The sequence below is a fragment of the Megalopta genalis genome, chromosome 11, assembly GCF_051020955.1.
Source record: "Megalopta genalis isolate 19385.01 chromosome 11, iyMegGena1_principal, whole genome shotgun sequence".
Taxonomy (NCBI): domain Eukaryota; kingdom Metazoa; phylum Arthropoda; class Insecta; order Hymenoptera; family Halictidae; genus Megalopta; species Megalopta genalis.
Window position 1 is genome coordinate 7,387,173 of NC_135023.1, and position 25,309 is coordinate 7,412,481.

Genomic DNA, 25,309 nt, shown 5'->3' on the forward strand with positions numbered 1-25,309 from the left:
GAGTTATGTCAATGACTCTTCGATGAGCCGATGATTACTTCACGATTCCCCGCGACAGCTCTCATTTCCTGTTTTCGCAGTTTTCGAATGAATATGGATTAACCGATGCTGCCGACATATGGAGATCCATTGCGGCGGCACCCTTTCGCGATCGTAGGGAACGACTATGTTAAACATTCTTGGAACTCTTCCAGATAGCGCGCGGAATTGATATTTAGAAATGAGGGATCGAATGGCACTCTGATGAAGCGTAAATCGCAGACGCTATACGAATCGATAAGATAACTTTCAGAAGCTATTTTTCGACGACCGATCATCCGATTTAAAAAATTTAAAATACAAAAGTTTCGTTTTGCAAGGCTGCTGAACAATCAAAACGATTCGGTATCCTTTTTCTAGAAGAAACAAGACTTTTACGAGCGTAATATTTGAAAATTACCAGAGAAACGTGAAGAAGTTCCCACACCTTTTTATTCTAAATATTAAAAAATCATTCTTTATTCTCCCGTGAAAGAACGAAACAACTTTCCAGAAGACCCGAACTAAGATAAAATCGTAACTCGCAAAGGTCGAATCAAAAAGCTCGACAGACTCTCGTTAAAATCGAAGTTAAACGCTGCTACTTTTTGCTACTTGTCATTTCGTGGAAACCATGGACCAACGCTTCTTTATGCAGCTTTCTAATCTGGAGGAAACCTCGGACGAAAATGAGAGCGAACATCGTAGTGACTATACCGAGTGCGAATAAAGTCTTCAAACAACGTTAATTACTAACTCTCTGTAGTCCAAATTGTTCATACGGGTTTATAAACAGGTTTATGTCACCCGAGATCGGGAAATATCAATCATCGCATATAAACATTTCAAGACATTACATTTTCTCGGATGTGCGAAGTAGAAAGTTGAAAATTACGATGCGTGCAATCTTCTCGACTGTGATGGAGAAACAACAGAACCGGCTGTCCTCGTGGTTAAAAATGAAATTAGGTTAAAAAACATAATGAATCCAGAGGTTTAAATTAGTATTCTTAAATTAACGGAGAGTTATAAATCGATTACACGATTTCCTGCATGTTCCGCGTAATCTCCGTTCCACCGAGGGGTTGAACGCCCGTAACTCCGTACGAAATTCCGATCTCCACCTAATAAAAATATCTGTACATTCTCCAAGGCTTGCCAAACACGCCTGCGAACACAACGATCGATATCTCCGTCTTTTCCGTTTCAAAAAAAATTGCCGAAGATCGGAATTTTGCTCGCGAAAGCGAGCAGACGCCTACAATAACGCGCTCGCCAAGGGATGAAATGCAGCAGAAATTGAAAATTTTCGCAACCAGGGGGAAAAACAGCTCGGCCATCGTTGGGAGGGGTGAATCGATCTCTTTGTGGGCACCGACACCGACACGCCGGCACGAGGCAGTCGACGTCGGCCAGAGACGATCGACCGACGCGGCTTGTCGTTTTCAGGCTTCAGTCGCGAACCGACCATCGCGCATCGAGCCTCGTGTCCGTGCTCGCAGTCGACCAAGCAAGGTTCCTGCTCCTTTCTACCAACCGATCGAAGGCAGCCAGAGCCGGCAGAACCTGAAGGGAGCCAGACAGAACCCGAAGGGCGCCCGGCGTTTTCGACTTGCGAATCCTGTTGGCCCGTTTCGGTGCGATTAGGCTCGGAACTTGAACCCGCTCGCCGGCCGAAGAGCCACAGACACTGATCCTGAAGGTGAGTACGAACCGTTTGCTACCTTATTTACACAGTAGGCCCCGTGTACACGGAAGCAAACCGGATCGAAACCGCTCGAAACGTTGCGCCGATAATAGGTGACACGGACACGGACGTTGACTTTCATCGATCCCTCGGACGAGACGGATTTTGCTCCCCGATCGTCGAGCTGCTCCTTGCGTAGGGACCGTAAAAGGTGGCACGATGAAAGTATGTATATGGGAGCCAGCATTGACAGGCGTCGAAAGATATTTGCAATTTAACGAGACGCCGCGCCGGCTCCGAACAGCCGAGCTTCTACCGCGGCTGGTACAAATTATTTGGAAATTAATGGCAGCTGACGCGTTGTCGGGGAGCTGCGGCGAGACTTCGGGATAAAGGATTCCGTGTGTTGTTGTTTCTTATTCTGTGTTCGTTTCTCGAGGAAATTCGCATTAGCTCCGTTTTCGAATGTTAGTGGACCATTAGTCTGCATGTTTTGTAAGACAGGATAGAGAAACATGTTTCCGTGTAATCCACCGTGGTGTGGATTTCTCAATTTTTGTGGAACGTGGCGAAAGAATATTACTTGCAATTATCTGGACGGAATGAAATAGCCGTAATCTACGCTACGGTCCACGCATGCCTCGTGAAACAGCACAGGGAAATACTTGTCCAAGTAATTAACTTTGGAGCAGATTTCTCAATTTTTCTGGTACACGGCGAATCGATATCATTTATTATTATCATCTGGCTGATATAAAAATTAAGAAAAGCATCATAAATTAGTTCGTAGCCGTAGCCGTAGAAAAATACTTGACTAATTCGAACGACCATGACTCTCTGTTTCATTCGATCAACAAAGAAACGAAGAGTTCGCGTTCGAAGGATCGGAAGGGGACTACGGCCGCGTAGCAGCGTTTCTTCGAATGAAAATCGTTGGCGTTTTGAAATTGCGTGTGTATCGTTGCGAAGCCGAAAGTGAAAAGTCGGTCGAAATTTATAGAGCGCTCGTTCTCGAGAAAACCGTTCGCGTCCTGAACGCGTAACGCGCGTTTCACGCAGGAATACGGACGACTGCCGTTTCAAAAATAGACAGACCGTGCGATAGGGACCCACGCTGATTTCGATGGATAGGATAACGCGCCACTTCGAAATCGCTGCTTGGTTTATTATGATTGTGTCCGCCCGGTTAGGTGTACAGGTTGCCCCGAAATTAGGTGACCAGGCGACGCGTTCCCCTTGAAGGAACGGACGATGTGGTCTCGAGGACCGTTTCCACTTCAGGAATTATCGCGGAGGGCGCTCGGTCGGAACTCTAAAATAGCTGTACCATAGAAAATCGAACTATTTTATGAAACACAACGTAGAAACAAAAGTCGGAGAATCTTTATTCTCGTTCTATTTCCAAAAATAATGGCCGAACCGTCAACGGAACCAAGAATAAAGTTTGAGACCGGTCTATGGAAAATACAGTAATGTCTCTCTAATTGATGCTCAGATTGTCCACAGAAATGGACAATTTGGGAAGAGGAGACACGATTATTCGAGCCTTGCGGCTCGTTTTTATAATCGTTGACAATTCGTTACGATAAAGACAAACCGTAAAGCTCGAATGATCGCATCTTCTCTTACCAAATTGTCCATTTTTGTGCACAATCTGAGCGTCAGTTGGGGAGACATTACTGTATAACGATTGCTTAAAGCGACAGAAAATTCTGTAACGACTGCATCGCGATTCGTCACGAAAACTTTGACTTTAAAGATCACTTTACCAAGATTAGAACAGGAAGAAAATAGAAAGAAAGTCTATTAACTTTCAAGGCTTTGCTGCATATTGTCGCTTGTTATTTCTGCTGCAAACAATGATCGGGGTTGTTCCAGGTGTTCGGATAGTCTCAGACATAGACGAACGCTGCAACACGGTGATATATTCCACGATAAAGAGTGTTGACAAGCTGGAAGTTTAAGTTTACAGGCTCATTGCGATAAGAGACAACGACTGTCGCGTATCGCACTCGCGCGAGCAGTCTTTGCATTAACATTGCACTCGCGACTCGGTTTTTCCACAACAAATACACATGCATCGGGTCGGGTTCGAATTGTACCGGCATTCGGAATCTTTCGCGTTCGTACGCGTTATTTTTCTGCAAATGAAATCACCGCGCGCCAGAATTCGATCGCAGCGTAAAGTGAACGATGCGATAATCCTCGAATCACACCTGCGGCTGTTTTCCGCCGCGTTTGTCCAACGGAGCGATGATTTTCCTCACCCCTGACCTCCTCGATGTCGACACAATAGGCCGGAACGTTGCCTGGATTTGAATGTAGGTTCCCTGATGTGCGTATACGATACATATACATATATTGTTGATTCAACGGAAGCGTAAGTTGTAGCCGACCGGGCTCTGAAATATAGAAGAAGAGGGAACACGAACCAGTTCGAACAGGTTTTCGTCGAATTCCTGCGAAGTCTAGCAGAAAAATGTGACCGTGATAAGATACGATCATAAAACTTCCGAAATAAATAACTTGACCGTGCATCGGGGAGTTGTAAGCAAAATTATTCGATGGCTTTTTCTGTCGGCTGTTAACGCAGAAACCGTGAAGCAGATCGAAACAAACTTCGCATAACTTTTCACAAGTTCATTATTAATTTAAAATAGTCAATTTGGAATATGCTATTAATAATCCCATTTTGGGTACATCATCGTCCTAGATGGAACCAAAGGATGACAGTGTAACAAAGAATTAGGTTTACCGAAAATATTGTATCTATCGAAAATTGCATCCATTGAAAATTGTGTTCATCGAAAATCGTACGTAGAGAAATATTTGACGGTTTTCTAGGTGCAAAATACATCGGCGATCGTAATTTCCTGAGACGTTTCTGTGTTTACGATGGGATTATCTGCGATTGACGCGATCGTATAGTTTTCGAATCGCAACGTTTAATGAACCGTTGAATGAGTAACCACTGAAGAAATCATTCGAATTCGTCACGTCTCAATACCAGACGATGATAATGTGCCGTATAATGGTCTCGAGTACTGGATTAATCTTGTACCGGTTAATCAATACTACACAGACGAGATAACGAGTTATATTAGCGACACAATGATCGACCGGCAATTATGCCCGTCGGATTACGTTGACCGTAGTATGTAATATCGATCTACCAGTAGCTCACGGAACTGATCGCACACCATTTTAGAACGGAATAACTTTTTCCAAGATTGCGTCGAATAACTTGTATTTTTTTGGAGGGGATGTCAGAGTTCACTAGACAATGTTGAAAAATTATTCTCAAAAATTGTGATCGGTTGGACCGATGAAAGGATTAAAAAATGATGTATTTCAACTGTTTTATCCGAGCTTATAACGGAAAATGTATTTTGTAGATCCCGGTAACGTTCACGCATACTGAAAAATACAACGAGTATAATAATTATCGCTATATTAAAAGGTTAAACAATATCTTAGTAAAAAAGAAGACGAAAAAAGGAATAGAGAATGAACTGGAAACGCTTTAAGTGAACAAATATAGTTTTGAAGACAGCGATTAACAGGAATTGGAATAAAGACAATGTTTTATCCGCTGGGTCGGAAACGAGAGATCAGTTTTACGGCGATAAGCAATTGCGATTGTGTCAATACGATCGATACGATTGCGAAGTATTAATGTCGCCGTCTACATGCCTCGACAATTCTTTTGTAATAACAACTGCAGCAGTTGTGTTTATCCGTGTGATCGTTATTACGTTGCAAAATCGTTATTTTCGTAAAGTTCGAAAGAAAAAATTGTAAAATACAAAGTTCAATGGAATCGATGATGCACTGTTAGATTATCATTCCGATTGGGCGATAATGTTGAGATAGGTGCAGAAAAGTACACTCGATGCATTCGACTTTGTAAATGTACAAATTAAAAACCTATCTTCTCGCGAGAGTCCGAGCACGGTTACATTTAAAGGTTAAACGTTTTATCAAAATCGAACCTTCGCCTCGAATGAAGAAACAACGGGCTCGTTCCGATCGAGTGATCGAAACTTTCGGTTAGCGGATAGAAGACGCGCGTCGCGATCATTGAACGAATTGTGTCGCGTTCGCGACTCGATCATCGCGTCGGAGACGTTTCTCGATCGTCGGCCAATATAATGGAATGATCGTCGGTGTTTGTCCTTAATTGTAACACGCGTGACGAGAGCTTGCAGCACGCGGATCGTTTATGCAATCGGGCGCAAAGTCCCTCTGTATCGATCGCGATTCATCGACGAACGATTTCAGGAATTACAGGATCGTTAACGGATTCGATCAGTGGAAATTGATCAGAATTCAGGAAACGGTCGTCTGTCGCGCGGAGAGATAGAAAATGCGCGCCTTCTAAAGATCTCGATCGATCTTAGACCCTTTGTGATCGGTGTCGCGATCAGCGATTGAGACGGACGATTCGCGAGCACAAACGAAATTGCTCTGATAAATTTTCCAAATTGTCCATTTTTCTATACAAGCTGAAGGAGAACCAGGGAGGATTTACTGTACTTGGTTAAAATGAAGAAACCTCTCGATGTAATAATATCGAAGTGAACATTATGGTCGATGCTCATGTATTTACTGTGCACGATTTACAATTTTTTGTGGAACATTCCGTGAAACACGTGCTCCCACGTAATTTCCTCAAAAACTATTAACGATGCTCTCGTTCGCCGACGTAACGATTACATCATTCCCACCATAAAGCTAAAAATATTGCGAATTATACGGCATATTTAAAACGAACGGACATTTTACATGCACACTGACGCATCTTATGCAACTGATTGCCGTTGTTGCAGATATACGTCCAGCTTTAGCTAGACGTTTCAAAAATATCGGCCAGAGGAGGAAGAAAAACCGATCTGCGCTTCGCTCTACGCGCGAACTATACTTTGTCAGACGATTAGACTCCTCGGGGAGTAAAATTAGAGGCCGTAAAACAGATAATTTCGGCAAGTTTGCCTGGAAAAACACGGAATCTGAGAAACAGGCATGTTTGCTGGAAACCGGAGGAAATCTTTACGACCGGCATACGTTCCCTATTCTAATTACACAGGGAATCATCGGTCGGATTGCCGAACAAAGCAATCAAAACGAGATTAAACATGTTCCCCGGCTTTTACGGTCCCATTATACGAATCAACGGTTTAATAGCTTGAATTTTATCAAATGGGACGGGGACGGACGAGAGATATTTGCGGCTATCATTGGTTTCCAGAGTTTCATTGAAACTCATCAACGCGTTAACTATTTTCTTAAATGAAGCAGAATCAATTTAAATTGACGCTAAGACCGGGCTCGGCGGTTTCCGGTCACGGACGGTATCCGCAGCTTCGTTTAAACTTATCACCGGATTAGCGTTCTAAATCAACCGAATTTCAGCCGAACCGTCTCTCGTTCGCCGATCAATCGTCCGTATCGTCAATCTCTGAACGAGACTTTAACGACTGCATCTTAAATTCGAAAGACAAGCGAGACTAATTGACGTGAACTCTTACGCGGAACTATGATTGCGGAGATCAGCGTGGCGCACCACTCACGGTGCCTGAAAATCAGAAGTTGCAGCGATTTTGTTTCTGGAAGAAACGAGCACGTAGAATGCGAAAGAATCGAGACAAAGACGAAGATAAAGACAAAGAAAAGACGGACAGTTTAATATACCATTATATTAATAGACTCGTTGAAGTGAACGATGAACAGAGCTGGTTTTTATTTCGAATAAACATCCGCGGTCTAATTATGTCAATTAAAATTCCCCAGAAACGCCAAGCGGTCGGTGTCACGTTTAATAATCGTCGAGCACCGCGGCTCTGTTTACGGCGATAGAAATTGAACAATGATTTGTGGATATTGAATAAAACGATCTCAATGGACTTAAATTGTGTCCAGGCCCGTAGACAAAGTTCCCCGGCAATGATCGATCAGCGGATAGCGGCGCACATGGTTCTCCAAAGTGCCGCGTAGAAAGTTAGTGTCCTGCCACGGAGGCGGTCTCAGCTACGAAATTACGGTATCATTAACTATGGTATTCCACAGTCTCCTTCGGAACACATGTTCGTGACCACAGGTACCCACTACACGGTGAATTATTCAAAGCAGAGATACCTCTGTTCCGCGGCGTTCAATTTCTGCCGCGTTACATAAGTTACGCGAATCAACTGTTGCCATTTATTAAATTTCGTCCCGAATTCGTTAGATACGCATCCGACAAGTTGCATCCTGATTCTCGTAAAACCTGGACATTCTTTCGTTCGACTACCTTCGAGTTCCAAAGTCTTCTTCGTTTGTTGGTTCGACTTTTTGTCATCTCTCCACGCTCCGGATATAATTACAATGCCCTCTTCATTTTGTAGTTCGCTCGTTCTTATCAATTTTAATTGTCCGAAATTCTAGGCGCCGCTATGTTCAGCTCTTTTCGTTTCCAGTCACGGAAATTCACGTGGATGATCGTAACTTAATTCCTCATCTCGATTATATCAAATTGATTGACTCATCTAGTATATGTTTATTTGTATCCTCGAGAGTGCAATAAAGCGGACATCTTCATGGCACCGATTTCCATAAAAGTGTACAATCGTAGATCAGTGTAATTGCGAACGCAACTATTCGCCGCAGAATAAACTCGTCGAGATTCCGGACAATTTCCAAAGAATTCTGAATCGTTAGTGTCCGAGATCGCGTGTCCCATGAGCGATTCCTGTTCCTTTATCGGTCTGACATTGAACGAAAAAGCAAATGGCGGAGCGGAATCGGCGTGATTATACGTCGGCTGATTTTTCTTTGCAGTGCGTAAGATGGTGACCAAGTGCGACGGTTTCGTTCTGAGCTGACGAGGTGTTCGTTTCGAGGTGAGGTCGGAATTGGCTAACACGTTCGAAGGAAGAAGTGGGAGTAGCGGTTCAATCGCTCAGGCATTGAAGCTGTTGCAGCGAGGCCCATAGCAAGAAACCATGGATCCCTATTCGTTGAGGTCAGTATCACTACGAACGCTATGGGGTGGCCTGAAAAATTGTAACGTTGGAATCGAGCCTGTCTGTGCACATTCCTGTTCGATCGACTGCTCTCGCACTTTGCCCTAATTCATCCTAAACTATTTTTGTAACTTCTTCATTTAACGACCTTTCATCTTCACTTAGCATCCACTCATCTTCATTTAGCAACCTTATATAATCTTTTCCGTGCCGACTTTACAATGCACGCATAAATTCATCTGCTTTGTAAACTCGACAATTTCCTCGTAACTGTGATTATGCTTTTGTAAGTCTTTGATTTTTTTTTTTTTGTAAATCCTACGATCTTTTCTCGAGCCCCAAGACTTATTTCCGAGTTCTATGATCCTTCTGGAAGCCTTAGAATTTTTTTCGCGCCATCTACAATTTCTTTCCAAGATCCATAATTCTTTCTGAGAGCTCTGCAATTTTTTCGCGAGTTCCACGATTCTTTTGTAAGCTCTACGATTTTTTCGAAGGACTCCAACAGCTTTATATGGAAGTTCTAACATTTTTGTAGATCTAAATATCCCGGCCTTAAAACAAAATTGTTAGGTTACTTGCAAAATCGAAGAAGGTACATGTCGTGTCCTTAAAAACTGCATTTACAATGAAATCTTTACAATTAAATCTCCACTGAAATAGCTCTAGATACTCCAGATTGTTCTAGCGAATTAAAAATATCTTTGACCCAATTACAACGAGTTGGGCCACAGCTGCAGCAATCAGCTTTTGGAACAGTTTAGAAGAATCTTTTCGGTCCACTACGCCTGCTAAACCGATCAAGAGCCTGCACACACTCCCCAAAGATCCTTTCCCTTTCCTTCGTCCTGTACGTTGCCTGTCGACCCACGAATGATCCGGGCCAGACTATCGAAGAATCCCATAGTAACCTCGATCCTTCTCCCTTCTTCACCATCGAATGCACATTGTGACCTTTCCTGGGACGGAGCGCATTATGGCACGTTGTTTGTCACAATGGGGCCAGACAATCGCCGTGTTCAACTAGTAAAATTCCCTCTTTTGTCGCCGTCATGGGAACGTCGTCTCGCATACGTATGAATTCGTTTAATGATCCTTAACAGCGTTTTCATTGAACCACGATAAGCATGGTCGAACTCAATTGCAATCGTTACAAGCGAACTGACTGTACCGGACGGAAAATTTCATCATCGACACTTTAGAACCAGTTTGTTTCGTCTTGGATAGGCTGACTGTCTCAAAAGTCGTTTCTTTGATTACAAACTGGGAAGTTAAAACTTTTTTCCTTATATATTTTTTAATTTCACATTCGTTTCAAACGTAGTTCATCATGTATCTCGCCTCTAGTTGCAAATGAATAATTCAATGTACAAGACTTTGATGTATCGTCTGGTTTTCTACAAAAAAAAACAGTTTTACCGGAACAATAAATAATAGACGGAGAGCCTAACTCACTTGAGATCGATGGCCAAACACTGTTGGCACTTCAAGAAAAATCTTCGTCCACAAACAGTTCCAAAAGACTGACACCTGTTAGACAATTATCTTAAGGAATATCGTCGTCGATTTACGCAGCATTTACATTTGCACAGCGCAAATTGCTCGTTTATTTTCACTTTCAATTACGTCCGGCATTTTTCCACGTGAGGAATTGATTAATAATTGGAGTAGCCGTGCGCGACAACGATGGTTTCATGTTAAAAATGGAACTAGAGACGTGTCGATAACACCGGCCAATTTGTTAGGCAAGCGATACAAACTCGGCCGAAGCGCAACGTCGGCTAAACGACTAATCGTTTTAATTACGTGTTCATTATCGAGCCGTAATTCTAGCCGGGCCGGGCTGATCCACGACCGGTTAAGCCATTGTTCAGCGGAAAGCAATTTTCAAAACTACCAGCGCCGTTCGGCCTGTCGATCGAACGGCTCCCGTTTCATAATAGCCCGGGGTGATCGAGGATTCTGGTGATGACACCATCTCTCGATCCCGAACGAGCCCGACAACGCGTTATTGTGATTCCTTCGTTGTCCTCGAGCGAGTTTTCGAGTTTTCGAAAGTGTCCTTCGGGTGTGGCACTCCTCGCTCGCGATAGCTGCGAGCGCGTCGCAACCGGCATGTTCTAATTCGATTAGCCCCTATACATTATATGTACTCCCTAATGATCGGCATGAGGGATCCTCTTTTTTCTGGGTCGATTATTCCAATGGAAATCGAAATTGACGGAATGGAAATGAAAATTGAATCAGCGCAGGATAAAGTGTCGACTTCGAACATCTTTATGCAAAATGAAAATATCGATTTCATGAAATTTCTTTCTTTAACACCAGATACATCAAACATCAGCCATTGGTCTTCTTTATTGAAGCATACATTGCAATAGAAATTGTGCAAAATTTAAATAAATTAAATTGCTCGTAAACGATCCGTTCTCTCATCGCTATAAAATAATATAAATTAGTCGTGTTTAAGGCAATTCTAGCATCAACGATTTCAATAACATGAATGTAATACTTCGACACTATGAAACTCTTTTAGCCTTTCTACCGTTCAAACTCACATTGCTCCATGCTTCAAGATTTTAATGTAACGTAGGCGTTTGTAAGCTCATTTGTTTAATTTAACCTGATTTCTTTCAATTGGTAAATGTATAACACTTTCGGGTTTGTTGAGTCTTGTCGCGATGCTTCGCTGCTCTGCTTCGATCATAGTTATCATCCGTACGGATGATGATCGACACTGGAGTATCGTCTAATTTCAACAGGTTTATACACACTCCGTTGGTACGAACGTTTGGCAAACGTCGATGGAACACGAATAAACGAAATAGCGAACTTGCTGAGGCAGTTTTTTCGTTTACTGCGAGTTGTAAAATCGTGGCAAGAAGAGCCGATCGATAATTGCGAAGGTAGAGGATCCAAGCTTTTCAACAACTTTTAAAAGAAGTCCAGATTTATTATCCCCCTTTTTTTACGAAGTTATCACATTTGTCAAAAATGTGAAATTCGATAAAGCAATGCGATACGGTCGTTTCTCAAGTGAGGAATCGGAAACAAATGACTAAGCTTGTTTTATCATCTGAGACACGGGTCAGAGATTTCAGACCTCAACGTATGTATATGAATATTAATCGATTTTCCAGACTCGAAATAAAATATCACTTTGCTGTTATCACTGATCGACCTTTAGAATACATAGCTCTGTAGGCTCTCGATGAACACAGAATTCCTTTGTGTATAGTGAATCAATGACGAAGTAGTTTCGATCAGCATAATTGCGAAAGTAGCAATCTGAGGTTAACGATAGAAACAATCCGTGGATAGTAAATGTACCAAGCCATAGTCTTTTTCCAAATGTTGAATCTCAATGTTCAACCAGTATGTTCAATACCTTCAAATTGCCTGTCGTTTGTCTGTTATTAAACGGTTTGCCGAGTAACGTAATTTTTTTCGTTTTTAATGAAAACACGATAGTGATCAAATAGCGTACTAAATACTTGATTTGGCCACGATTCGGCTTTTAACCAATTTCATTGAGCAACGCGCGGGCCCTTGTCTGTCACAGACTGGTCACTTAAGAGGATCAACAAAAATTCGGTATCGATTTATTAGGGGGAACAACAATTTTACAGCAGAATAAGCTCTAAAAGATATTGTAATTAGGTTAATGGCAATATATTTCAGTGGCCGTTATCCGGTGACATAAACTTTCCTCTGAAGCAGATACAATAACGCGAAGGAGTGAAAAAAGTGTCGCGGTTCGAGCAGCAAACGAGCATACCCAATTTAATTTTAGCCGCGACCATTTCGCTGGTGTGTTTACGAGGGGCCGAGTCAGTGGCCACGAGAGTCCATATTGGAAATTAAAGTCACGCTTAGTACAGTAAATTCTCCCTAATTGGCGCTTAGATTGTACACAAAAATGGACAATTTGGGAAAGAGAGATACGATTATTCGAGCTTTACGGCTCGCTCTTATAGCTGTTGACAATCAGTAACTATCAATAATAATAATAATAATAATAATAATAATAATAATAATAATAATAATAATAACAATAATAATAATCGAATAATCGTACCGCCACTTCCCAAATTGTCCATTTTTGTTTCCAAGCTAATGGTCAATTAGAGAGAATTTATTGTATTTCCACCATCGGCGCCTCTCGATTCGCTGTAGCACGTGTTGCAAGAACAACGACGCAATAATAATGATCTTGGAAACACGAGGTTCCACGGGGTTAACGATGAAAAGTCAGCCAGATAGCCGTTCCCTCCCGTCCGATGCAAGTTACGTTGCCAATAGAACGGGCACGAGGCTCTCCGTCTTCCTTTTGTCTTTACCTTTCGATTAAAACCGCGACGACGTTTTCCCAAAGCTGATTTTCCTTCTGCTACGCGAATCGTTCGCGAGGATGCGCGGCGGACAGCTGTCTGCTTTTTATTTTCACGCAGGTATAAACCGTGACGTAAATTTTTACGACAGGCTCTTTTATTTCTGGTCTGGGTAGCCGTCTCTGACGCTTGGTTCCTCGAATTCGCGACAATTTTGCGAGAGGGGGGCAGATTGAATCTGTTTAATTTGTTCTTGATCACGTGACCGAGGGGTTTGGTTTTTCCAAGGACGAATTCGTCGGACTCGCGTCATCGATTAAAGGATGAAAGTACTTTCAATGACTGTGCATTAATTTCGCATAGGAAGAATGTCACCGTGATTTTTCGGTTCGATATTGTCATCTTGATTTCAATCGTCTATCATTTTATAAACTTGAGGGCTTAGAAATTGGTTGTAAAAGTAACTATTTTCATGGAGCTACTTGAAAGAAACAGTTCAACCTTTTCGGTGCGGATGAAAATTACAATGTTTTTTGATTTTCATTGATATTTCTTTCCTAATGTTATTAAACCTAGACACTTTCGAATGCTAGTCGAAATTACTGAACATTTTGCACATTAACACTAAACCAGCTCTATTAGTCAAGAACGAATTTATTCCTTTGCCATTTTTATCATAATGTATGCTCGAATTAAGAAAACTGTTGAATCATTCTCCGCGAAGAAATCTCGATAATTTCAGCGATTTTAAAATCCTGTATCAGAAAGTGACGTCTCATAAAAATCCAGCTGTGAATGGGTCAATCACCGTAACGCATCTGAATGACGCAGATGAAAGAAACCGCAGACCTAATCACGTACACCGAAGACCCTCGCCGTAATTTTTGCCTTATCACGACGCTCAATTATCGCGTCCCATGACAATGACACATTACATTGACCCTCAGACGTCTGGTTTTTTCGCTGGTATCTTTGATTGTATGACGCGATAAATTATACAAGAATTCTCGTTAAAAAAATGTGTTCGCACTGTCAGATACCAGCTGATAGACTATTCAGTTTCCTGTTGCCGCGACGAAAGATCGAGGTCGCGAGTCGCGCCACACTCTTGCCATTTAGGCGTGCTCGAGTAGGTATGCGTTGCTTGTTTAGGCGAAACGGGGCGTTCGACCGACGCACAAAGGAGTACAATTATGGCCAGAAAAACTCGATTTAAAAAATTTCGCGCGAAACATAAAATTTCTGAAAAAAACAATACTCCGATGTCTTTCCTTTTTGTATTGCGTTTTACGCTTCGTTAATAGTAAAGAGTTTTCGCGATGCGAGTTTCTACATTGCTGTTCGTTTATTCATGATTTTTTAATGTCGCAAAGAAATCGTGGCAAGCTTTTTCCTTAGACAGGTCTTTTCAATGAGCGTGTACCTTACGTTTAAATCTCATGTTCTACGTTATCTGCATTTTTATGATCAGCGATCTTCAAAAATTGCCAATCTTTCGGCGAAGCACACACATTACATTTCAATTCGTGCAAAATTTTTCTGTATGTATTCCTCAACTCGAGCCTACAAGAATTTCTAAACGTTTCGAATTTGACGCTTAGAAAAAAAAGTCCTCGCAAAAAAGAATATAAAATCGTCTTGGCCCGCCTTTGAGACCGAATACACGACTGTGCGACGTCGATGAATATAGGCGTCAGGTGAATCGAATGACGTCATGGGCATCGATCACGAAGTCATGGACATCGATCACGAAGTCACGGACTCCGATCACGAAGTCATGGACTCTGATCGCGTACAATAACACTCGAGATAAATGCGATTCTCGCGCGATAGAAATCGTGCACGACGGAAATCGATTGGTTTTCGGCGTCTTTCATGATAGATGCGTGAAAATCGTATGTACCGCCGCGAACAGCGTCGGAGAACGTCGCGCGAAAGGCAATGATGCCAGAGCTAGGCGCACGTGTCTCTAATGATGCTATTCTTAGGGAGTAGTACTGACATATGATTGAGTAAGCGACTCCGCGTTAAAAATGAGTGTATGTATAACGACACGTGACGATCGTTCGGCGAAGATCGCGTGGGAACTCGTCCGGGTGACGGAATCTCGATCGCATTATGATAAAGACAGGCCCGAGTTTGGCGAAACATCACTTCCTTCTTAGTCGAGATTAGATAGTGCTTGTGTCCCGATCGTGCACATGCACGACGCACCCTGCACTTGCCCACAGTACGTATCCTGCCGGTTGTCCTGCAACTCCTTGAACCAATTCAACTCTTTTCTTGTTTGTTTTCCTCGAAAATCGCGTGTCATTCTATCGTAATGTTCGTGCGGATTGCGTTGTACTACTTGACTTCTGTGCGAGATAAGTGCATCCTCTCGTGGCTTCAACGATGACTTTGTATAGAATTAATATCAGTGCTAAAATATCAGCAAGTACGATCGAATTATTCAAAATTTTCGAATGGATGAAATTGAAAAATATTAATGGTAAATAAAAAACTAGCGATATCGAAAGCACAAAGGTATTAAAATAAAATAGCCGAAGTCGAAGTGTCAAAGTGCATCCGAATTTGGATGCACTTCGTCTTAGAACTATTTGCATCGGTTTGACGGTACGGAAGTCTCTTTCAGCCGCAATTCATTCGTTCGCATATTTATGCAACGCGACGGATGAAAATGCGAATCGGAAAAAAAATTGAAGTCGTCGTTCTTATTAGTATGGTTTAAAATCCGGGCACGAGGAAGTAGCCTCGTTTTGACATATTATTATTAGACCGACAATCGGTGACGTGGTTGGTCGTTCGAAGAGAACTTGTTGGTTGAATACATTTGCTCGTTTCGCGTCGATACATATTGGATTATTCATTTTACGCGTTCGTTGGAAAATTGAGTAGCTGGAATACGAAAGCGCGAACACGTAAGAAGAATTTGACAATATTGTTACGTTGTTCTCAGCACATCGATATCATTAAAAGAAACAACTTATTTTTCTTTACCTCCTGTCTGGCACGAGCGTCTTGGAGCAACTTTATTTTGCACAATGATCCGCCGTCTAAATATTCGCGATGGAATATTTCACTGCGACAAATCCTTTATTCGGAAACCGATAGTCATATGTCAACAGGTTATGTGTTTAGCAACGGTATGACTTGCGCGCGCGCGAAGTTAATCGAATCTGACATAATTTGGTACAAATTATACAATCCGCAGACGTAACATTCCGCGTGAGTTTGCGAAAAGATCGTTTTTTTTATTGCTGTATTATTAATACAACAAACATTCGCCTGTTCAAACACGGTTTCGAGTAGCAGGTCTATCGCCTCATGTAAATAACGCTAACAAAATATTTAGTCTGCGATAAAATAGCGATTACTTCATCAAGCGTGATCCTTGCTCCAGAAAATTACTTAACGTTGCTAAGGGAGTCGTTAGGCAAATATTATTGATAACACTATAGCCAAATTCTCATTTAGAGAATATATCAATTACTTTTCTAAAAAAAAAATCGAAGTTTCCTTCGAGCAATAATAATCATTGTAACAACGTGTTCCTGGCTTTCTACTTCTGGTTTGATGAAAAGCAGATAATTAATTTAGCAATTCTAGCACCCTGGAGATAGACAAAGCCTCTCGAACGGGATTGGCCGCCAGCTAATCATGGCAACGAGTTTACATGGTGACGAGTGACTGGTATCGTGGATAAAGATGCTTTCGAAACAGTCCTCGTCAAGGCAGATCGATAGAAAAGGATCGCGTCGGTCGAGAGAGGTGAATATATTGGGTGTCAACAAAGTAGACGCTCTCAAACTTGTTTTTTTTTTCGAGTTAGGTCACAACTTACTACTGTCTCGATTCGGCAGGCGCGACAGCAATTTAAAATGATCGGATCGATCGAGTAGAAGGTGGGCAAAAATTACTATTTTATAAATAGACCGCGGATCTTTATGCATTTATGTAAATTAAAAAGATCCAAATTTTTACTTTCTTTTTACAATGAGTAATCTTTTTTTAATTTTAATAAAATAAAATTTGTCATCCAGATCAGCACTCTACTTATGATTATTTAACAAACAATATCTTGCTGTCTCCATGACAAAGTAAAAATAAATGCAGCTACCGGAACATAAAGGTCTACATTCGAGCAGATGTAGAATCTACACAGCAAACTTGGAGATAACAAAGTAGATAAAAAAAAATTGATAGTGACATTGAGAACTGCGAGATAAAAAGTTAATTGTATCATAGCTAAGTTACAAAATTGTAGCATCGTCGTCTGTGAAATGATATATCATCGTCCACGAAGGAGAAAAAAAAGGACGTTTTTCCAATCAAACTTATTAATTAGTCGACGAGTCTCATCGTTGACTCGTTACGATCCATTTCTTTTCTCGTTCGCGGCATCAGGATTACGTAATTGCCGCGTGCACTCTAAAAAATTGATCGCGCGCTGGTAAGAGAATTAATCTGAATTAACAGGAACGATCGGGCGTCGTGTTCGGAATTATGCAACGCCGTTCCGTCGCATCTATGGTCAACGAAATCGTCGAATCGACGCTTGTTAATTGTCCGGCCAGTTAATTCCGACGAGTTAAGACCGTGCGGCTCGGGCGAGAAACGTTTTCCGGTTGTAATTAAACACGCCGCGTCGTGCCAAAGAGTATCATACATACGGGTGTCGTTATCCTTTCTTGGAAACATGACGTCAAATGAATGATAAAAATTATCTAGCCATTGATAGTTTCATCGAGTGCACGAACCTTAATTTGTATTCTACTTGCATTGCACGTACGATCTAAAAAAGATAGACAGTGACACGTGTAATTTTCTAGATCCTAACAGTGCTACGAGTCAGAGTGAAATACGTTAATCATAGTACACCGTTTACAAGTGTTTAAGATACGCTATATCTTAAGAAAGTTCACACAATCACAGGAAGTCCTTGTTATATAAGAAACTAGAAGATAGAACTACGAGATAGAGAAGCCTCCATTATGGCCAGCCTGGATTATATAACAGGGGCAATTTACTCCAGAGAGTATTGATTTGCAGTAACATTCTCGGGTCCTCAATGAATCCCGCAACCTATGGAGCAGGTTTCCCTTTCGGAAGTACGATAGACCCGGGTAAAATATCTGGCGGGTAGCCTGCGATAGAGACAGAAACTTTAGAGATTGTCACAAGTAGCAGGTAGCCTGCCTGGATTTTCCCATCCGGTGGAAGAGGTTTTCTTATCGATGATGTAATCAAATTGTACAAAACCCGCCGCGAAACAGGGATACACACGAGTGTTGTGTTCCAAATATCTGTTTTGTCCGCGTTTCTCTTGTATTATGCAAGAGCTTTAGTTTGTTTCCTTGAGAATCTTTCGCTTTGGGAATGGAAGCTCTCAAGCTCTTTTGCAAATACAATACTCTCCTATTGTAACTAAGTTGTAATCTAGTGCTAAACTAAGTTCCCGATTGCATTGAATTCTAAAAATATTCCAGAGGTATGATAGCAATGGTTATCAAAATTTCACTTCGAATTGAAGATGCATAATCAAGCAGTAAGTCGAAACGGTACGCAATCGCGAGGCGGCACACCGGATCCTCTTATCGCAGCGTGTTATTATGACGGCTTGTTAAGACTGTCTGCAGCGTGTTCAGTGGTCGTTCCGAGGAGGATCCACTGTCCGCGGTCATCGGTCGATTTAAGTTGCATCAACTTGTCGTAATAAATCGCCAGCTGCCATAAATCTACCCGCAATTAGCAGGGGCAGACGTAAACACCGCGCGTGCTCGATAAACTGGCTCGTCCGTTTCCGTGATGTCACCGTTACGAAAGCTGGCCGCCTCGGCGTCAGAAGTCTGACATTGCGGACATTCGGTAGAGGCTGGTGTTCGTCGCCGATTCGTGAATCAGCTCACCGCGATATAATGTAATAGAATCGACACGAAGGGATGTGATATCATGGTGCTGTGCGCAACGATGCGATGCCCAGCGAGACTTCCGCGACAGCCTTGAGCCTCTGCTGACGTTGAAAAAATCATACATATGCATAGCTCCGCGGGAAAAATGGTAAATCATCTTGTCGGGGTTGTCTTCCCGTCGGATCACGTGCTACTTGGATTATTATATTATTTTCCGATGTCCTTAAAACTTTTGCGATGGACGTGCGATCGGAAGTCCTGAAATTGTTTTACAGTTGTATAACGCATTAGAAAAATTCATACGTATTGTTAGAGCACCATTGTTTGAATTTTCTGTGATCGGAGATATGCTTTCTTAGATCCAGCAAGTACCGGATAGATTAGCTAATTCCTTAAGTTTCCTGTTCGACTGCGGAGTTTATTAAGCTGTCGTTTGCTAAAAGGCAACATAGTACACGCATTCCCATAAAAATTTCAGAAATTTACGATAAGCACAAAAGATTGCAAAGCGAAGCTCCTAGAGAACTGTTCACAGATTTTCTAGTCAACACGTATTTCCTCATTTTTATCACTTACGTCAACTACCGGGAAACCGGCAAGAGAAATCATCGACGTACACTTTACGTCTTTATGGCCCGAGGTGTAGATTCTGTAGCCCAGAATACACACGCGCGTACAATGTCAGCAAATGATTCCCGCGAATATTTGAAGACTATTTCTACTTATCTTCATCTAGATTCCGTTCGTTCTCTATATAAATTAGAACACAGTTAGTCGTTCTCTTCGACAGCCAGCGGTGCATAAAATTACCATCATGATCGAATCATCATTGTCTAGGTTCCTTCTTTTCTAATTGCTCAATATACAACAAACGCTCTCTATCCCAGGTTCTCGAAGAAAACTCTTCGTGGTCAAACGAGAGCACAGTTGTTTTCAGTCGCTGCTGCCAGTGGCCTCGAATAAAGACATCCGTTTTCCATTGCAGTGTCGAGCGCGAGGCGTCGAAGAACATCGAGGAGAACGAGCGCGAGTGCTTCAAGGATGCGATCGTGTCGAGTAGAAGTCTCAACAAGGGCTTCGTGGAGAAGACCAAGCTCAAGAACGCGATACCGGAGGTAGAGATCTTGACGATTCGAATCGATCGGTCCGATCATCGACTCTGGACCCATTTTCTAACCGATTCTCTGTCTAGATCGCCGCCTGCATCATCGCCGCGTCTTTCCACATACCGGTCGGCCTGTGCATGGCCTATTCCGCCATTCTGATTCCTCACCTGGAGGTCGAGGACGCGGAACTGCACGCCACTCAAGAACAAACTTCCTGGATAGGTAAACAACTTCCGCCATTCAACCCTCAATGACGATAGATCGAGTCAAGATCCAAGCGTAGTCATATCTGGCGCAGCGAAGGCGATAATCGTCCCGTTTTATGACCGCTCAATGATTTCATTGTGATCCCACGGTGGGAGAAGACAGACACAATGTAACAGTTAGATAACAGCTGATCGGACGAGTATGTTAATTCAATAACCAGTTTGCACTAGAGATAGGACTATTTTTCTTTTCGTGACTCGGTGCAGTACGTCATCTTCGGATAGACGATAGAGTCTCTATCTTGAGGCTAATCGGGACAAGTGTCTTCATCGATGCACATGATTCGTCTCGTCGCTACACTCGCCGTTCTAACGATGCAGAGGCTCCAGTTACGATAGGAGTTGCAGGATATTCAGAAATCCTATTCTAACAGCGGTTCTCTAATCAATGTTCCAGCCAGCGTGGTGGTAGTATCCGCCCCAATCGGCTCCATGCTAGGCGGTTTCCTCATGGAGATATTTGGAAGACTGAGAACCCTGCAACTGGGTGCTATCCCTTGCGTTGCGGGCTGGATCCTCATCGCCCTTTCGACCAATTTTCCCATGCTGCTGTGCGGTCGCCTGCTGTCTGGCTTGGCCACCGCTCTGTCAACTTCACCGGCCATCGTCTACATCACCGAGGTCGCGCGGCCAGAGCTTAGAGGATCAATGATATCCTTCGGCCCGACCTTGGCCTCCTTCGGCATGGTCCTCTCCTACTTGAAAGGTGCTTACATGCACTGGCGAGTGGTAGCTTGGATCAGCATCATCTATGCTATCGTACCCATCCTTTTAGTACAATTGTTTGTCCCTGAGTCGCCGGTGTGGCTCGTCTCGAAAGGGCGCCTCGAAGAAGCGAAGAAATCGGTGGAATGGTAAGCATCGTCCCTTGAGTCCTTCGCTCTTCCAGAGACTATAGATTTACTTTTGACCATACTTGGGAGTTTCGCCCACTTTATCTCAGCGTATCCTAATTGATAGAGACATTGTTGTTGCCGTTCCCCATAGGCTGTACAGGTACGAGACCAAACAGGGTCAGAAGGATGCGGCGCAAGCGCAGTACTTGACCATAGTGAAGGAGAACGAGATCAAGATGAGCGAGCAGAGGAAGAGCAAGCACGGTAGCGCGTTCCACAAGATGCGAGGATTCCTGAAACCAACGGGCTGGAAACCGATGACCATCCTCTTCTTGTTCTTCTCCTTCCAGCAATTCTCCGGCATCTACATCACTCTCTTCTACGCCGTCACGTGGTTCCAAGTAAGCCAGCGTTATCAGCAATATCGAATCGTGATCCTCTGTTAGCTTGAGCACCAGTCTCGCAACGATTATCTTAATTCCAGGAAGTCGGCTCAGGTGTGGACCCATACATAGCTTCGATTCTAGTCGGCGTGACTCGTTTCTTGTGCTCGATGGTGAACACTTGGCTTCTAAGACGATACAAGCGGCGGCCGTTGTGTATCATCTCGGCCTTGGGCATGACTATCTGCATGGGCGTTTCCGGCTATTTCACTCTGATGATTAGAAACGGCGACCGTTCTGGCTATTGGGTATATATTTAGGATGAATCACCGAGTACCAGCGGAATCGCTGCTACACATCGCTGTTTCTTCAGGTTCCTGTGTTCTGTCTGCTGATGTACGTGTGCACCTCGATGGTGGGCATGCTGACCATACCTTGGACCATGACTGCAGAACTGTTCCCCACCGAGATCCGAGGCATTGCTCATTCCATCAGCTATTCGATAGCCAACTTGCTGATGTTCGCTGCTCTCCAAAGTTACAGGAGCTTGCAGGACTTCCTGGGTGGTATGTAGAATACGAGCCCTGAAATCGCTTAGAGTAACAGTTAGGCAATGGTAGCTTGCGCAAACAGACTCGCTTAGAGAAATACTTCTTTGTTACTCCCAAAATTCTGTTTCTCGCGTGGACGATCCACCGAATGATCGCACTTGACCGTCGCAATTCATGTGAAATTCCTGTTCGAAAGGATCCTATGCGGTGCAATGGTTCTTCGCCGGCGTGTCCATCGGTGCAGCCGTGTTCGTCTGGATCCTCCTGCCGGAGACTCACGGCAAGAAGCTCTCCGAGATCGAGGAGTACTTCCACAACAACTTCCTGGCGATGGGGGCAGAGGCTAAAGCAAAGAAGGCTAAACAAAAGCGGAGACAGGGGAAGCTGCACGTGAAATCGTCGGTCACGGAGCCGTTGAACCCCGCCAAATCAAAAGGTCCGCAGAACGTATAAAGAAAGGTCTTGAATCGCACGGGCTGGGACCGCGACGAGCAATTCCTGTATCCGTGATTTAGTAATCGTAAGTAACAACTGGTTCGTTCGACACGTTGCACAGGGATTGCGTTCTTTAGGTAGTCTCTGGAGAACGAAAGAGAGTTTTATAAGCAACGCGCACCGATCACCTCTGGTATCTTTAACTAACGTCGATGGTAGTCGTATGGAGTCGTGGATAGTGTTCGGAGAACGTGTTTTTTTTTTTACGAAGCTGCGTAATTTCGTACTTAAGCTTCCGCTTGCGCTTCAGTTATAGTTTTGGCATTGATCGTCTTGTCAAGTTCGAGGGAGATTCTTGAGAATGAAACGGCGATGATGTTTTCATTGTACGACAACGAAGAACCAGGCGAGATGATCGATGATGCAGTGTGATGGATTTTGTTCTGCCAGAAAGTGAATGAGAGGGGAAAGCCGAGAATGACTCTACACGCGACACACAAAACAGTATTACATGTTGATCTGATACAGTCTTCCGTGCAATTGTCCACGGATGGCCGTAGAAGAGACGGATGAAGATTCTTCGTGCACAACGTTGGCTACGCGACGCCTAAGTCACACCTTAAGCGTCGTCTCTATGGTGATTCGTCGTTCGCCGTTTATCAGGCGGACAGAGCATTCCTTCCTTGGAAATCGATTTAAACAACTTCGCTGTGATCTAACAATATTCGCAAAGAAAATCTTATGATAGGGTATATATCGTACCGACCTGGGCATGATTTGCACTGGCTTAGTTTTAAACGAAGGTTCATCGAATGGCGCCGCATCCCTCGGTTCGGCCAATAGTGTTCTACGTGTAGTACATTTCTATGGAAGATTTTACCGAACTATTTTTAACGTATAAGCGACACAGTCTTTAATGTAATGTAATTAATTAATTAAGGTATTAGTCTTCATTTCGTATTCCGAGTGCCCAGGTCCGGTATCTTGTTTCGCCTTCGAATGATTTCGGTGCAAGATGTCTGAAAATGCGTGGTACTAGTTTGTTATCGCGTCTGAAAATAATTTGTGGGAACGATAGCTGCCCACTGATACGTGTCATGTATATTCAGGCATCCTGTCATGTGCACAGGTGCTATGTTCAGTGAACATCTACCTTCATTTCTTCGGCTTACGGACTAGTTTCTTTCTATTGCACCTATCCAGTCGAGTAGGTACTTAAGAATACGACCCTTTGTACATCGTTTATTCATGTGTAATACGTCTACATTTACAAAACCAGCCATTTTTTCGATACTTTTGTAATGTGTTGTATACCAAATATTTGCGGTTGATAGCAGTTCAACTGGACGCACAGTGTGCTTTTTACAAGTTATGTACAAAAAAAGAAAAAAACGTAGAATGTGGTCATTAGACTGTGGAGGTGTATAGAAATCCTGGTCCCTTGGGGACTGGTTTAATCAAAAAATAGAATAAAACTATGTCTTGAGGATGACATCAAACTTTTTTGAAGTGTTCAAATATGCTGTGTTCACATGTGTACATAAACTGTACCACCATGAATTCCGCAGTCTAGTAATTACACATTGAGATGCGAGGCAGACCTAACATTGAACGTATTTGTTTATTTTTTGTTAAAGAAGAAGAATAACTATAACAGCTGAGAATCTAGTTCCTAGGTCCACCGCAAAAAATCTAAAAGAGCGCAAGAAGACAATAAACACAATCTGTAATCTACAGAATGTCCGGCACAAATTTTCAAAATGTTAGGTCCATCTTAATCTTCTGGAAATCCTCGCGGGCATTCTACCGCTGACTAATCGACTGTACTTTTATTAGTTGTGATAATCTCGTAATCGATGGACCAGGTTAAACGAAGATAATCGATAAAAATAGTGGCCGGTCGCACTCACCTTGTCGGCGCGAGATGACGTCGCCACCAGCAGAACTTCCGGTTCATCTTTTCTTCATCGACATGGTCCACTTGTCCGTAAATCGTTTAGGAAAATTACAAGTCTATGTGGTAAATAAATCCAACCAAATTCTCGATGATCGCATCAGGGCCACCTGGAAAGGATGGGCTTACGATTATTCGTGCATTAGGAGAACAGATAACTGCTAGCTTAATTTTCGAAAGACCGTCGGGGCAGCTACGCGTCGAGATTTTTGGTTCGACAAGTGCCTTTCGTTTTTCAAACTGTTCGGTAATTATTCGTAATATAAGTGTGCGTGCTGTGCGAGCAGAGTAGCGATTGTAATTAACGTACAATACTTTGTATCGTGCTATACGGCATGCTTGTATTCCTTAAGTATACATGTACGCATGTACCTACGTCTATATGTGTATACCATTGTAAAATTTCATAAAATGTTTCTAATAAAATTGTATTTTTGGAAACCACAAACGAGAAGATTCTGTTTACACAGTCAGAACAATCTATAGAACGATTTCAGTTGCCAACAACTCACCCTCGATAATCTGACTACTGTTTTGGGGCTTGTTACTGTAACTTTTTAAGTTAACCGACTTCCAACAAGCAAAGTGACAACAGTTTTTATACAATTGCTACCGATATCCTCATTATTTATTGATATATATGCAAATATATACGGACCTTTCTAAAACACGTCAACCCGCGGAAACGACTGCCGGATTTCTGGAATTCGCCACCAGGTGTAAGCGCCGACTGCTCGGTGGAAAGATGCACGCGTTCGACGATTCAAATTTAAAATGACGTCTACAAAAGAGAGGAACAGCACAATTAAAATTGATACATTCTCTTAAA

General features: G+C 42.8%; 1 protein-coding gene across 1 annotated transcript; it reads left to right on the plus strand.

The window, feature by feature from the left end:
• Nucleotides 1-1,425: 1,425 nt before the first annotated feature.
• Nucleotides 1,426-24,928, plus strand: LOC117226169 (facilitated trehalose transporter Tret1-2 homolog). Its single transcript, XM_033480246.2, has 9 exons — nt 1,426-1,720; nt 8,522-8,705; nt 19,935-20,064; nt 20,142-20,277; nt 20,719-21,175; nt 21,309-21,558; nt 21,642-21,848; nt 21,914-22,106; nt 22,288-24,928. Exons 2-9 carry the CDS (start codon nt 8,686-8,688, stop codon nt 22,542-22,544), a joined length of 1,650 nt encoding a protein of 549 aa, XP_033336137.1. The 5' UTR covers nt 1,426-1,720; nt 8,522-8,685; the 3' UTR covers nt 22,545-24,928.
• The last annotated feature ends 381 nt before the right edge of the window (nt 24,929-25,309 follow it).